The sequence below is a fragment of the Atta cephalotes genome (genome assembly GCF_000143395.1).
Source record: "Atta cephalotes unplaced genomic scaffold scaffold00010, whole genome shotgun sequence".
NCBI lineage: Eukaryota > Metazoa > Arthropoda > Insecta > Hymenoptera > Formicidae > Atta > Atta cephalotes.
The window spans coordinates 5,221,920-5,235,460 of record NW_012130074.1 but is presented as its reverse complement, the minus strand read 5'-3'; the positions used below and the strand labels follow the sequence as shown (position 1 = coordinate 5,235,460).

Sequence of the window (13,541 nt, the reverse complement as noted above, 5' to 3'; positions counted from 1 at the left end):
AGATTATATATTAATTTAATTATATTCAAATTATGTTTGCCATTTCTTACCTGACACGTCATAAATGTTTGCGGTGACACAGATTTGCGGGAGTTACAATGAATCAGTAAATGAGTGAGTCATTCGTAAGTTATTATTAAGCTCAATCAGCATCGTTATTCATCACAGTTTTATAATCGATAAAATTCGATAAGTATGGCTTCTGTATCGAAATATTTATATTAGTGATATTATATCTGACGAAATGTTCTAGTATCTATCTATCACTTGCAAATTGACAATTGTTGATTATGGAAAATAAAAGGTCTATATGTGTATCAGTTTCATTATACCGTCCATTTATACATAACCTGGTCTTTTTTGTCCGATTCAAATTTTTTTTACTGTTCTAGATTTTCAAAAAAATGTGAAAACAAATTCAGAACTTTTCAACATCTCTATTACAAATATTATTACAGATATTTCATGATATTTACTAGATACTACAAAATATATATAAATAATTTAGGAGAAACCGGAATTCATCTTCCTTTATTTCGGAGAGATTTAATAGAAATAAAATTCGCTTGTGTGCTAAAAAGATTGTGATTACAAGCGGAAGATTAAGATTTAAGTAATTACTAGAATGTCTAGAATATTTTACGTTAAAATACAAAATTACAAGAGAAAGAAGGAAACACTATATTTGATGGAGTTCTTAGAAAAAAAAAATCATTCGAGAAAATTGAGTGAGACACAATAATTGAAAAGCCGGCGACAAAATACACGAAATGCAGTTCGAGAGGACCACAACGAGACAACGCTTGTTAAGTGGTCGACGTTTCGAAGCTTATTGTTCACCATTGGAGTACCTCGCTTATCGCGGTATCGCGCGTCCCAGAAGCGCTCTCGATCTCCGTATGCACTTGGTGACACAGTTCGGCACAATGGCGCGCGTATTAATCGCATAACTGGCGACATGGTTGCGCAACCGTCCTTCCCACATTGTTGCCCGCGAATGCACGTAAGCACGCACGAACGTAAATACGCGTGCATGTCTCCTGCATCGGGAGATGCGATCGTTCTGACGTAACAATCTGTCGTCTTGCCGATCTGCGCCGCAACTTCATTGCCACACGATGTTAATGATTTAAGCTTACGCTTGAGAATTATGACGTTTCGTCGGTCACATTATGTAATTTTGCGACGTCACGCGATTGATACGTCGTTGCAATACTGTCATTGTGTCTAGCGATAATTCCGCACCGCGAAACACGCCACAGAGGATTTCTATCCGTTAAAGAGGAATCGAGTATAGTAACTTAATCTAAACACGTTTATACGTATTTACGATATAACTACAGAGTAGAGGCGAATCGAATCACAGGATGAATTGGATCAATACAAGAGATTAGTTTATAGAAAATTATTCATTTTGTTTTTTTTTTCAAACAAGCTATTTTATCACTATAGTTACTTCCACGCGCTTCCTTTGTACTGGAAACAATAAACAAGTTCTCTATATTGCATGCGATCCAGCGTCAATCGACGATACAAACGCAGAGATTGTGAATGTACGAAGAAATTTTATCTCTCATAAAATTACAATCCTTCAAAAAAATCATAAATTTTGTAACAAAAAAATGTTAAAACTTATTAAAAAAATTATAATGCTTTTACAGTGTCTAGTTTGCTAATTCAGTCTAATAAAAGTGTTTTTGGAGTGAATCGAATAATTCCATCTTCTTGATTTTTTTGTAATAAGAAATACCATGTTTATGTATTATTTTACTAAACCAAAGTTATAAAAATTAAGAACTTATAATAAAACTTAATAACAAAATTTGTTTCTGATTATTTTTTTTTCAATAAACAACAATTGATCTGATTCGCTTAAATCTATTCTATATTTATCGTAATCACAATCTCTGTAAATATAATTTTAAAAATTATTAATAAAACGGTAAACTATTAGTAATGTAAAGAAATATAAATATCATCGATTGTAGAAATAAACTGTAACTTACTTTAAAAAATCCTTAAACACATCAAGCTTACGGAGTAATTTTATTTATATTTGTATTATTTTATCTCAACTTTACTTTCATCTAAAGTACCTTAGTCATGGTTTCCATCGATTTGCCCATCAATCTACTGTCCACCCGTGCTTAACAATCGCATCTTCAACGACGATACGCGCCGAGAGATTCATCATCTCAAGGTAAACTTTCACCGACATTTACGTCTCGCTCAAGCGGAGCTTCACTACGTCCCACAACCACCGCAAGATTGACAAATCTGGACTTAGAGTTTACCAAGTCGATTAATTCGCCAACATACCGAGTCGCCGCCAGCAACTAACAACAGATATTACTCAACGGTTAATAACTGGATCACAGAGCATTCGCTAAATCTTCACGACTGCCATGTCCCGCGAGTTTCGAGACCGGCGAAGGATATGTACACAATACACATGGAGTAAATAGGATAGGCCCGCTGAATGTCGCTTCCAACGGACACCGAAAACGTTGCAAACTTGTCTAATGAACGTACAAGGTTCGTCGGTCAAGCGAGCGACTTGAGAAGTGTTGGCTCAACACGCGCTTTCGGGTGGAATCCGTCGCCAGATTTCGCCAACTTGGCTTCGGTCTCTCGGCAGTACCCTCAAAAGGATCTTTCGAACACCGTAACAAACTCGCCTAATGCGATTCCGCGCTCGCCTGGACGTGCAGTAATTTCTCGAGTCGCGTGCTGAGAGAATGTGCTGTTACTGAATATTAGGGACTCTGCATGACAGCGCACTTTGGACGCGGTAAATGTTGATTGTGACGAGAGGTGCGTGAACGATTGTGACATTTAAGTTCTGAGATACGATTAAAAAGAATTATTTTCGACTAGTTATTTCACGATAACAGAATAATCTTACCTTATCAATCTGGAATTATAAGATAAGAATAGAAGATCCGTACCTACGAACAGTTGTAGAAAAAGATCTTTGACGTGAGGGATGATTTCATCATGGTCAAAAAATCGTATCTTTTTGAGAAATGTCTTAAAATATTTAGAAAAGTATTTCTCAAATTCATTAGTGAACGTGAAAGTTAATTTAACGTAATTTTTATTAACTTTTTGATTAAACTGCTCCATTCCACATTTCAGAAAATATTAGTAAAAAGTTTGTTTAATGATAACTGTGTAATGACAATAAAAAGAAGATAAGAGAAAAATCAGTCTTCACACTGACCTTAAATTACGGAAGAAAAGTCGAGTTTGAGTTCGTTTTATATGTTTTTAAAGTAAGATCGGTGGATCGAGCGGTCTATGTAAAAAAATGATTCGGATGTCGTAACGATTCGATCCTGACGTCCTAACGACGAAAAACCATTAATCACGTTTCTTAGAGCGGCTTCAAAGAGTAAGGGCCAGATTATCTCGCTCCAATTTCATTGTGGGGCGTGACAGCGGGATGCTTTTGATTAATTCGCAATGTCCACACTTCGCGACGAAAGGGCAGCCATTAATAACGCCGACTACTTGTTTTCGCTTGAAGCTTTCACAACGTGAGCGCAACTGCGTCTATATGTGTGCGTGTGAGTACGTATTCTCGAAAAAAGGATGGAGGACTTCCGGATTAGTCGCACGCTTCATTGAAAGATTTAATTGCGAGCTTTCCGCGAAACTGACAGGCTTCTCCTTTAGAAAAAGAGAATATATCGAAATAATATGACAGAATACCAGTCCTAGTGAAGATTAGCCTCGGTAGGGTTTAGAAACGAGTGTGATGCGGAAAGACATTCTCTATAATATGACGAAACCGAAAGATAAATGAACTTTTTTATTGTTCTTAGCTCGATAATCTGGAGAAACTCGAGAGATATATGTATAGAAAGTAAAGGATTATAGTAAACGATAAATTGGAAATATAAAATTTAAAGTGAATAATATATTCTGCATATAATTGCCATCATATTGTATGGCTGTTAATTATGGCTGATTATCAATATCGTATTATGCTTTATTTGTTCCTGCGTATTAATTCCGTAATCCCCTATATACTTTTATATATTAAATTACACAATTTGATAATAACCGTTCCTCATTAGCATTCTCGAATTAATATATTTATAATTCAAATAATAATTTACTTTAATAAGTTAGTTCATATGTATAATCATTGATCTCTTTTAATTTTCTGATGCGTTTTGGACATCACGATCTTTCCATATTTTTTACAGAAATACAACTTACAATATGCAATTTTAAGCAGACTGATTTATCAAAAAATTTTTTTTTTCGTGTAAATTTAATTTATTATATTCGATAAATTATGTTGTAGAAATATTACAAAACGAGAAATTCTTTATATTTATTATGTGTAATGTTTAGATAAAAAAATAAAAATTTAATTATATTAGATCATCGTCTTTAGATATTTGTCGAAAAAAAGAACTTAATATACACGTATTGTCCAAAAGTAAAAAAATTATTTATACTAAAATTGTTTTAATTCATTGTTTAAATTAAATTTCCAAAATAAAATGCAAAAATAAAATGCAAAATAAAATGGATCTTCCATGTCTTATCAGAATTTTGACGATAGGAGAGAAGGCGGAAGCGAGAAATATTAAAGAAGGGTTACGGAGCAGCTTTCGGGTTCATCCAAGTTTAATTGGTTCTCGGAATCCATTTTGCCTGGTTTTTAGTCTCGTGATGACACGTTTCATTTTACTTCTGAATCCTATTCGTCCCTATCTCCGTTTTATCTTCGGTTGATATCAAGTTTTACGATCGACTCCGCTGTGGACGACGGACGTCGAATCCGTCGATGCAACTTTTGCGAAAAGCGCTTTGTGTATCACGTAAAATTAATGCAGAAAATTCCCGCAACGCACGAAAATGCGAGTTTAAACTGGAAAATTTTCAATTCCGCAGCTTTCGCCGCGGAAGAATCTGCATTTCCTCACGCTTTTCGATTTCCTATCTTGCTAAGCAATATCATTCCTAGGCTGTAGCCAGGAGAACGTCGCTTCTCTACACTCACATTTCCGACATAACTTCCGGCTGGTTAATGAAATATCCGGGCTACTCAACGCCACGATAACCTGCCAACTCTGTCTCTGTCAGTGAGAAGCTTTACACACGCCATAAAAACTACGTTATCGAAAACTTCTTCATTCACGTATATAAATATTATATTATAATATAATATTTTTTAAAAATACATAAATACATAATTCGTGGAGTTTATACTCTATACTCGTGTGTATCAATCATTATAGTTCTGAATTTTTAGATGACATATTTATCATTTACTGACATCCAAATAGATATGAAACATTTCTAAAAAATAATTTAGACAAAAATAAATGTGGTGTCTATATTACCCTTTCATTTTTTTAGATTCTCTTTCTTACATATGGCATATGGAATCTATATTCAGTAAAATCTTGTGCCACAACGGAGTGCAAAACGAAGAGAAAAGCCAATATCGCTGACTGGGCATCGTGATATCGGTGATATGCCAGATCTTGTCAGACTGTGAAAACGAACGCCGCTAAACGACGTTGCTACCACGGTTGAACGCAACCGAGAAATTTTCTCCTCTCTCTTAACGACGGCGTCTGGCGGCGTCGCGATGGCTGAGCCAGCATTATCACATCGCACGCCGCCGCCACCGAAAGACTTATTGGTCTGTGGATCCTACGAGAGTCCCGAGAGATCCGCACAGACGTTCGTCGGTTACAAGTCATTTCTGCACAGGCATACTTCCGGCCACCAAACTCGTTAACTGTCGACCGCCGGCAACTAGACCGCGGAAAATGACCGTTTCAGCGAAACTCGCGAAAAATCGCGACAGACTGCATCCTTCGACCGATCACGATTATAAGTTTCTCGATATCCCTTTCTTTCCACGTGGATCACTAGCACAAGATTAATAAGTCATGAAACAGGTCTTTTTTTTTTAAATATAATTCTTCCATATTTTTTATTCTTTTGTGTTTTAACTCTAGAGATATATTTTAAATGCTGATCGATAAATATAATTTTCAATATAATTCAATATATATCTTCAAACTGATATCTAACTTCCACATATATAGAACTAAGAGACATATAGAACTAAGAGAAAGATTTCAATACACTGATTAATTGATGTAATTAGTAATATATGTGTAAAATTGATTGAAAATATTCATCATTTTAATAGTTCTTGAAACATATAACTATATAGTATTTCATTCACAGAATTAATTTTGCTTTTATTTGATACGTTAATTTTGTTTTGTTTATGCAAGTGCTTTAATATAGAATATTTAAAACAGAAAATATACAAATTTTTTCGAACATAATGCAATAAACTGAAATATGTTTCTTTCTTAGTTACAATATTTAATTCTAAGAAACGTTTATCATTTACATTTCTATGAATTAAATGTATCTCGCAATGCCACGTTTCCTAGACAACGGCTCTCTAGAGATCGTGCCGCAACAAACGATACATTATACAGAACGGTCCAGAATTGGGTCGTGGACTGTAAATTAAACAAACTGTGCAAATGCGCCCGTTATGCGGTAGCAAGCGCATATTTCGCTGCAGATGGCACGGTTCAAAGGCTCATACCATAGCATTGTGCTATGGTAACAAATTTATTTTAGTTACTGGAAACACAATCTACCACAACGAAGGATTAAATAAATTTTAACTTGCCGACAAATATTACATAACTTTATTATAAAAAACTATTTTTATCACTAAACGTATATTAGTAATTTCAAAGTAATAAGATATAAAAATTATAGAAAAATAGTTCAGAAAAATACACATATATCATTTATCCTCTTACATTATTACATTATTTGCATAGGCATATGCCATTTTTCCTCTTACATTATTCCATTTATTTGCATAAATAAATATCAAATAATTTATGAAAATTAATTTATTATTTAATTAAACCCTCACGAATTAAAATATTAAATAATATAGAAAAAAAGATAACTGTTCTCAACTGACGCCGTGCTTTACAAATTAGAAATAGGAAGTATTAACCATTTTCAGAAACATGATAGAAACAGATAATTGTGCCGAAAAAAATATGACAAGAAAATTCGCAGGAACTCAGAAAGTTCTGTGAACAATGCAACAATTCTCAGTGTCACGTTTGTAAGAGAGAAAAAAAAACAGATAAAAAAAGAAAGAGAAAAATTCGAGGATCTTTGCTAGGAAGCTCGTGGAAAATTCTCGGCACAGCTACCCCGCTAAATAATATGGGATCATCTCACATCAGGATATCCATTATTCTTCAATGCAAAAGCTGCCGCATCCCTGAAAATTATCCGGTATAAAAGCGTTCTTAATCCTCGCTTCACATGCTTCTGGCTTCCGATGAGCATCGTCACGCATTACGAAAGTGCAAAAATTTGCAGCAAGCCCATTGAAACGTTAAAACGTCCATGGAATTAAAAGAGATTATCTATATTGCATTGTTTCCACAGCAATGTTATATTTTACAACAAAAAAAAATGTATTTATTTGTGCAAAAACAGATGAATGATCTTAAAGCAGATTCTTTTATAATATATAAAACAAACTAAAATAAAAGTATTTGCAAATTTCAGACAATACTGTACAAAATTAGAAAAGTATATACAGATTAAAAAGTTCAAAAAAACGTAAAATATGTAAAATTCAAAGAAGTTAAAAAAATATTTCTAAATATTTAATATGCGTTAGTATTAATATATTAATTTATTTATTCTCTTATATTTAAAAAACATCTCATAAAATCTTCACACTCGTACAGTCAGTATTTCCGGTAAAATGCAAAATTGTCGAGAAAATTTTTCATGACATCCTTTTCGCACTTAGGACACTATTGTTCACGACGAGTTTCCTAGCGCTGGACCGGACATCTCCGGCCAGGATGTCCGACGGGACAAGAGTCACAGAAGAAATTAAATTTACTCCGTCACACACAAGGGTGTGACACAATGAGCCGGATGAAGGAGTTCTATGTTGACCATCAAAAATTACAGAGCAAAGGGCTCATGATATGTTGCAACACATCGTGTACTCAGAACGCGTATAAAAATAATATGATAATTCTCTAAAAAATAGTAACGAAGTCTTTTCCTCTTTGAAATTCAAGAAGTCTGCAAGCAGACTTAAAGAGTTATACGAGAGCTTACGATAATACATTGCTAAATACGCATCGTAATGAACAAATCGAATTATTTAATCAGATTTTGAAATTTATGTTTTTTACACTTTCCACTTAAATTAATTTTTTGTTATTTAGAATTAGCTACACTGAAAAAAAAGTTTAATAAATATTTGTTTGAATAGTTTGAATAGTTAAGTAAATGTAAACATATATTTATTTGATACAAAAACTATGAATTTGATTTAAATATTATTCTTTAATAAATATTTATTTATTATAAATAAATGTTTACTCAATATATTTAAAAAAATATGTTATTAAGAATTTAGTAAATCTTTTTTTTTAGTGTAATCTTCTAGTTAATCAGGTGTAATAAATTTTTGCTATTGTAATACAAGAAAGTAAATAGTATCACGATAATGAAAAGTCGATAGTATTAAGCAAAGATACAGTGGGACGCATACAGATCGATGCAGAGAGGATGCCGCATCACGTAAGCGAGATTGGTCGGATCCAGTAGTTCGTTCGTGACCCGGACCAGCTGCGACCTTGGCCCGCATTTCGGAGACACAGCTGTGCGCTCGTACATGCACATTCGAATGTGTTCATCCGTATACATATGTAATAGCGGATTATACCGCTAGGAAATGATATAGCACTAATTATTATTGATTAGTATTATTCGTATCGAGAAAGCCATAATTAATCCTCCGTATCAACTATATGGAATTTTGAACCTCTATCAGCAACCTATGTCTTTGAGAGCCACAGTACAGATTTTTATTATTTTTATTATTCCGAACTGTTTAAAAATCTAAAAGTACATGTGAAAAAGTACTTGTGAAAGCTTTAACGTCGAGCTTTTACTATCATAGAAGTCGGATTGAATTTTAATTACTTATTTCTTTTACAGAAACTGTTTAGTTACATTAATTTTTCAAAATCTACAATTAAAAGATCGATTTGTGTCTTCAACTTGACCGAAGATTAATGAAAGATTTATGACCGTTTCTACCCAGGTGGATTAACTTCAATCTCAGTTTAATTTGAAATATCTTTTCTATAGTTTTACGAATTAGAAAAAGAATAGGTTGAATCAAGATTAAGATTAATCTACATTAGTGGAAATAGGCATTAAAAGCTCAATCGAATTCCTTCCGAGCAAATCTCTTAAAAAAGCATAAAGAAGATATATCCTTTAAAGAATTTATAACCATTTCCGGAAGTATGATTACGAATAAATACAGCAAAATTCTAACTATGAACAAACTGCATTGAAGTTTTTATAATGTATTCACGATACGTATATGTAACTGAGCAACGACTCAGAGTAGTATTCTTGGACACGCTCAAGTAATTAAAAACGCGCATTTGTGGACGTGTCGCGAGCATCCGTCGCGCGGTACAGAATACCGCACAATAAAAATGCATCTGCATTTTGCGGTGCATTCGACGTAGTCGACGCGGTATCGACAAGAAGTATTTCGATGAACTATGCAAATAAAAACGCGAACAAGAAATTTAAGAGAGAATTTTCTCTCAAAGAGAACTTTTCGAACCGCAATGTGTCCACGTTAAAGCCAGCGTGGAAAACAAAGATGAGTTTGCCAATCAACGCCCGGAATTGTTCCAATCAAACGAGATAAAAATTATAGTCCGCCGAGTACGGACAGGCTTTGTTTCTTTTGTGATAGATCTTTTTTCTCTTTGACATGCACACGCGAATTGTTTCTCCACAAGGCGCGACGTCTCGCGTAAAATTCGCTGCCTCGAGAATACAGGAATGTCAGAGAGAAAAGTCTTTTTTTCAACGATGAGAGATGTTATTAAGTTGAATTAACATGTGAGCTCAGAACGCGTCACTTTGCAATTTTCAATGATTAATCATACAATCAAATTTGAATATAAAATATAAATCGAATGTAACATATATAAAAAACCTATATATATGTACATAATTTTTCTATGTTTATATTTAATTATATAATTTTAATTTTTTTTTTCAGACTTGTCAAATTTGATATTAATTAAATGTGATGTTAATTAAATAGATAGTGAATGCTTTGATCTTTAATAATCATTAGGCAGGCGTTATCACAAAATCATTGATTTAATTGAATTAAAATAAAAATTAATAAAAGAAGAAACGTTGAATGAGATTCAAATGAATAGTGTATTCGGAAAATAATGCAAGCGATAGAGTCTATGCAGCTCGGAAAGCTGAATAAATGGACAGTGAGCCTGGCAGCGCACAGGTGTGCGAAACTTTCATGACGGCTGGTCGGCTTAATGAAATATTCCATTCATGGTAATGTTTAACTGTGGAATGACTTCCAGCAATCTGGCGCAGATATAAGTCAAGAGTAGAGTACAATTAGTTGTTCCTCGCGCGCTATTTTTAAATTTCTTTTTCTCGATCAAAGTTAAACTTTCTATATTTTATCGAACGGAGATTCTACTCTTTTCAATAGGATTCTTCGAGAGGGAGAAATGGAAGATTATATTAAAATCAATTTATATATTGGAATGAATTTATATAATGGAAGATTATATTGAGTTGGGGAAAAAGTTTCTTCGTATTTTTTAATTCAAAATTGTATATACAATATTTTCGTCAAAAATGAACGAAATTTAAATTAAAAAAAGGCTTTTAAAACTTAAAATCTCTACTTTCGAAAGGTTACTATATTTTTTGTTTCTGTGACTTTGATAATTTTTACATTTAAAAAGCTATGAGCTGAAAAAGATAAAAAATTTTCTTTTCACTTTGAGGGTCTTTCACGTACCCAAAAAAAATTTATGAAAATTTTCGACTACTCATCGTGAAAGCTTTTTCTTTCAAAATCATTTTTTAAAAATGTTCCTATGATTTTTGTTCTTAAGTTATTCGCGAGTTAAGTAAAGAAGCATTCTCTGATTTCGATTGCTCATAATTCCGAAAATAAAAATCATCATATCGCCATTTAAAAAATAAATTCTTAAAGTTGAAACTTTGCTCTGGCGAATGATATAATCATAACAAAAATTTCGCAACAAATGAAAAACTTTTGCAAAAAATTTTTTTAAATATACAAAGAAACTTTTTCCCTGACCTAATATTAAAATGAATTTATATATTACATGCATCATGTAAAAAAAATTTTCTCAAAACATTTTAAATACATACATGTATATCATTTTTAATATTCCTATGGTTATTTTGCATATATCAAGTTATATTCTCTTTTTCAAAAATTGAAGAATTACTCGACTGTAAAACTACTGTAAAAATAAGAAGACGCGAATAAAACTTTTTAAATAACATAATAATAGAAATAATAATAGAAATAAATAACATAATAATAGTTATATAACTTCTATATGGAATATTCCGTTATCGTAAAACCTTTTAAAAAGAAATTTTTGATGCAATTTGGACTTGTCATTTTTCATAATTTGTTCCTAACATTATTTCTTCATAATTAAATCTTAAATACAAATTTTATAAGAGCGAATCTTTAAAATTTATTACAAGATATCATTATCTATTCGCTAATCTAAAAAAAAACCTAAAGTTTACTTTGTAATAATTTTTAATTATGGTTGCTATAACTTATAAATTAGTGGTACTTACTTGTTAGATATTTTTATAGAAAAAATAGTCTCTGTATTACATTATAAAATAATTTGTTCTTAATCTTCTACGAATGAATGTTACATATTTGAACATTGCAACGTTCAGTTTAAAATTAAATTCGGGATAAATTTTATACAGATTAGTTATTTAAGAATTAAAAATGAAAATATATGTACTAAATAGTGAAATATAGTATACTTTAACCATCAAAAACGTTATACATCGATATACGGAATATGTACTAATAGATTCTTTACTTATGAGATAATTTTAAGAAAAAGTTAGTAAAGAAATTTTTTGATAAGAAAAAACATCATCTCTAGAGGATTAAGAAGGTTAATGATAAAAATAGAATATATAATTTTACTAGCTTTTACCATTTTGTTTTTAAATTAAAATTGAATAAATAGATCTTGTTAATTAATCTCTCTCTACAATTATTTATTAATTAAATCTGTCGTAAAATATATCATTAAAACAAAGCGATATAAAAAGATAAATTTAAGATATGTGAATGATGAAATGACTAAGACTCATCAAAATCGATTGAAAGATTTCAAGAGATAATTAGAGATAAATCAATATCGGTTCATTCCCGCTTTATTTGATCTTCTATTCCGTTCGCGCGATGTTCAGTGACGACCTTAACCTGGACAGTCCCGAGAACACGGCGATATTGGAGACTCGCATTCGAAAGGGGTTAACAACGAACGGACAGGTCAATAGGAGGAACCGAACTGGCGTGAGTAAGCCTCCAGCAGAGGTACATAATGTGTCCGGACCAATCCCACCTCCATGGTATAGTCGGGCCAATTCGATAAGCCCTTAATCCATCGGCAATTAGCTTGTGCGCACCGGTTCTACCGCAAGCTCTTTACCCTCCATTGGGTTCGCGTTGCTCATCGATCCCTCGGAAACACTCATCCGATACAGTTTATCCATTTCACTCAGTTTACTTTTGAAATTAGTACCGTATTTTGCACGATTGGTCGACGGGTCAGTTCAATAAATCGACAACAAGAACGCGAACAAATAGCCTATTTCAACGGCGCGTTTACGTTTTTGAGTTTGCAAACTCGCGTTATTATCGAGAAAACAGTATAGTAATATAAAACGAACCGGACATGTAACGCGCAACGCGGCATTAAATTAAATCACGTACGAACGAACGGATTGTGAGAGAGGGCGAGCGCTCGGTGCATCCCGAAAGTATCGGACGTGACCAGCGAACGAGACCTGTTTTATGTTCGCGAGAGAAGATCGGTGGCGGATATGGCGTACCGCAATCTTCGTAAAAAGACTGCAAGATGTTGACCAGAAGCAGCCGACTCGCGTACAATCTCTAAAAAATAGTAAAAAGAGAGAGACTTACCGTGACACATCCTCCTGGGAAACTGCCCTTGGTGTCCCAGTACCGTGCAGAGCAAGAGATGACGCGTGACGTGATTCCTGCGAATATGGTAGAGCCGCGGTGTTGTTTTCTATCGCGGACACGGAGCCGTTTTGCTTACCTATCAAACAAAAAATTAGAGACATCGTCTGTTATTGTACATGTGTGAAAAATCATCAACAAATCCTTCCAATGTTTTCTATTTCTGATGTTATTTCATTGTACGTAAAAGATATTAAATCTATTCGATAGTATAAATAAATATTCACTGACTATATATGCTCGTATTTATTTTCATAATAGAATAGAATTATTTTTATTATTAATAATTAATTATATGTATATATATATATATATATATATATATATATATATATATATATTAATTATA

At 32.9% G+C, this 13,541-nt stretch overlaps 1 protein-coding gene across 1 annotated transcript in view; it reads right to left on the bottom strand.

Annotated features, from left to right (window-relative positions):
* Nucleotides 1-13,541, bottom strand: part of LOC105627778 (disks large homolog 4) — a 349,694-nt gene that overhangs the window by 68,627 nt on the left and 267,526 nt on the right. Inside the window, exon 10 of the mRNA XM_012209058.1 lies at nt 13,133-13,271. Coding sequence (XP_012064448.1) covers nt 13,133-13,271 — 139 coding nt within the window. The remainder of the gene's footprint in view (nt 1-13,132; nt 13,272-13,541) is intronic.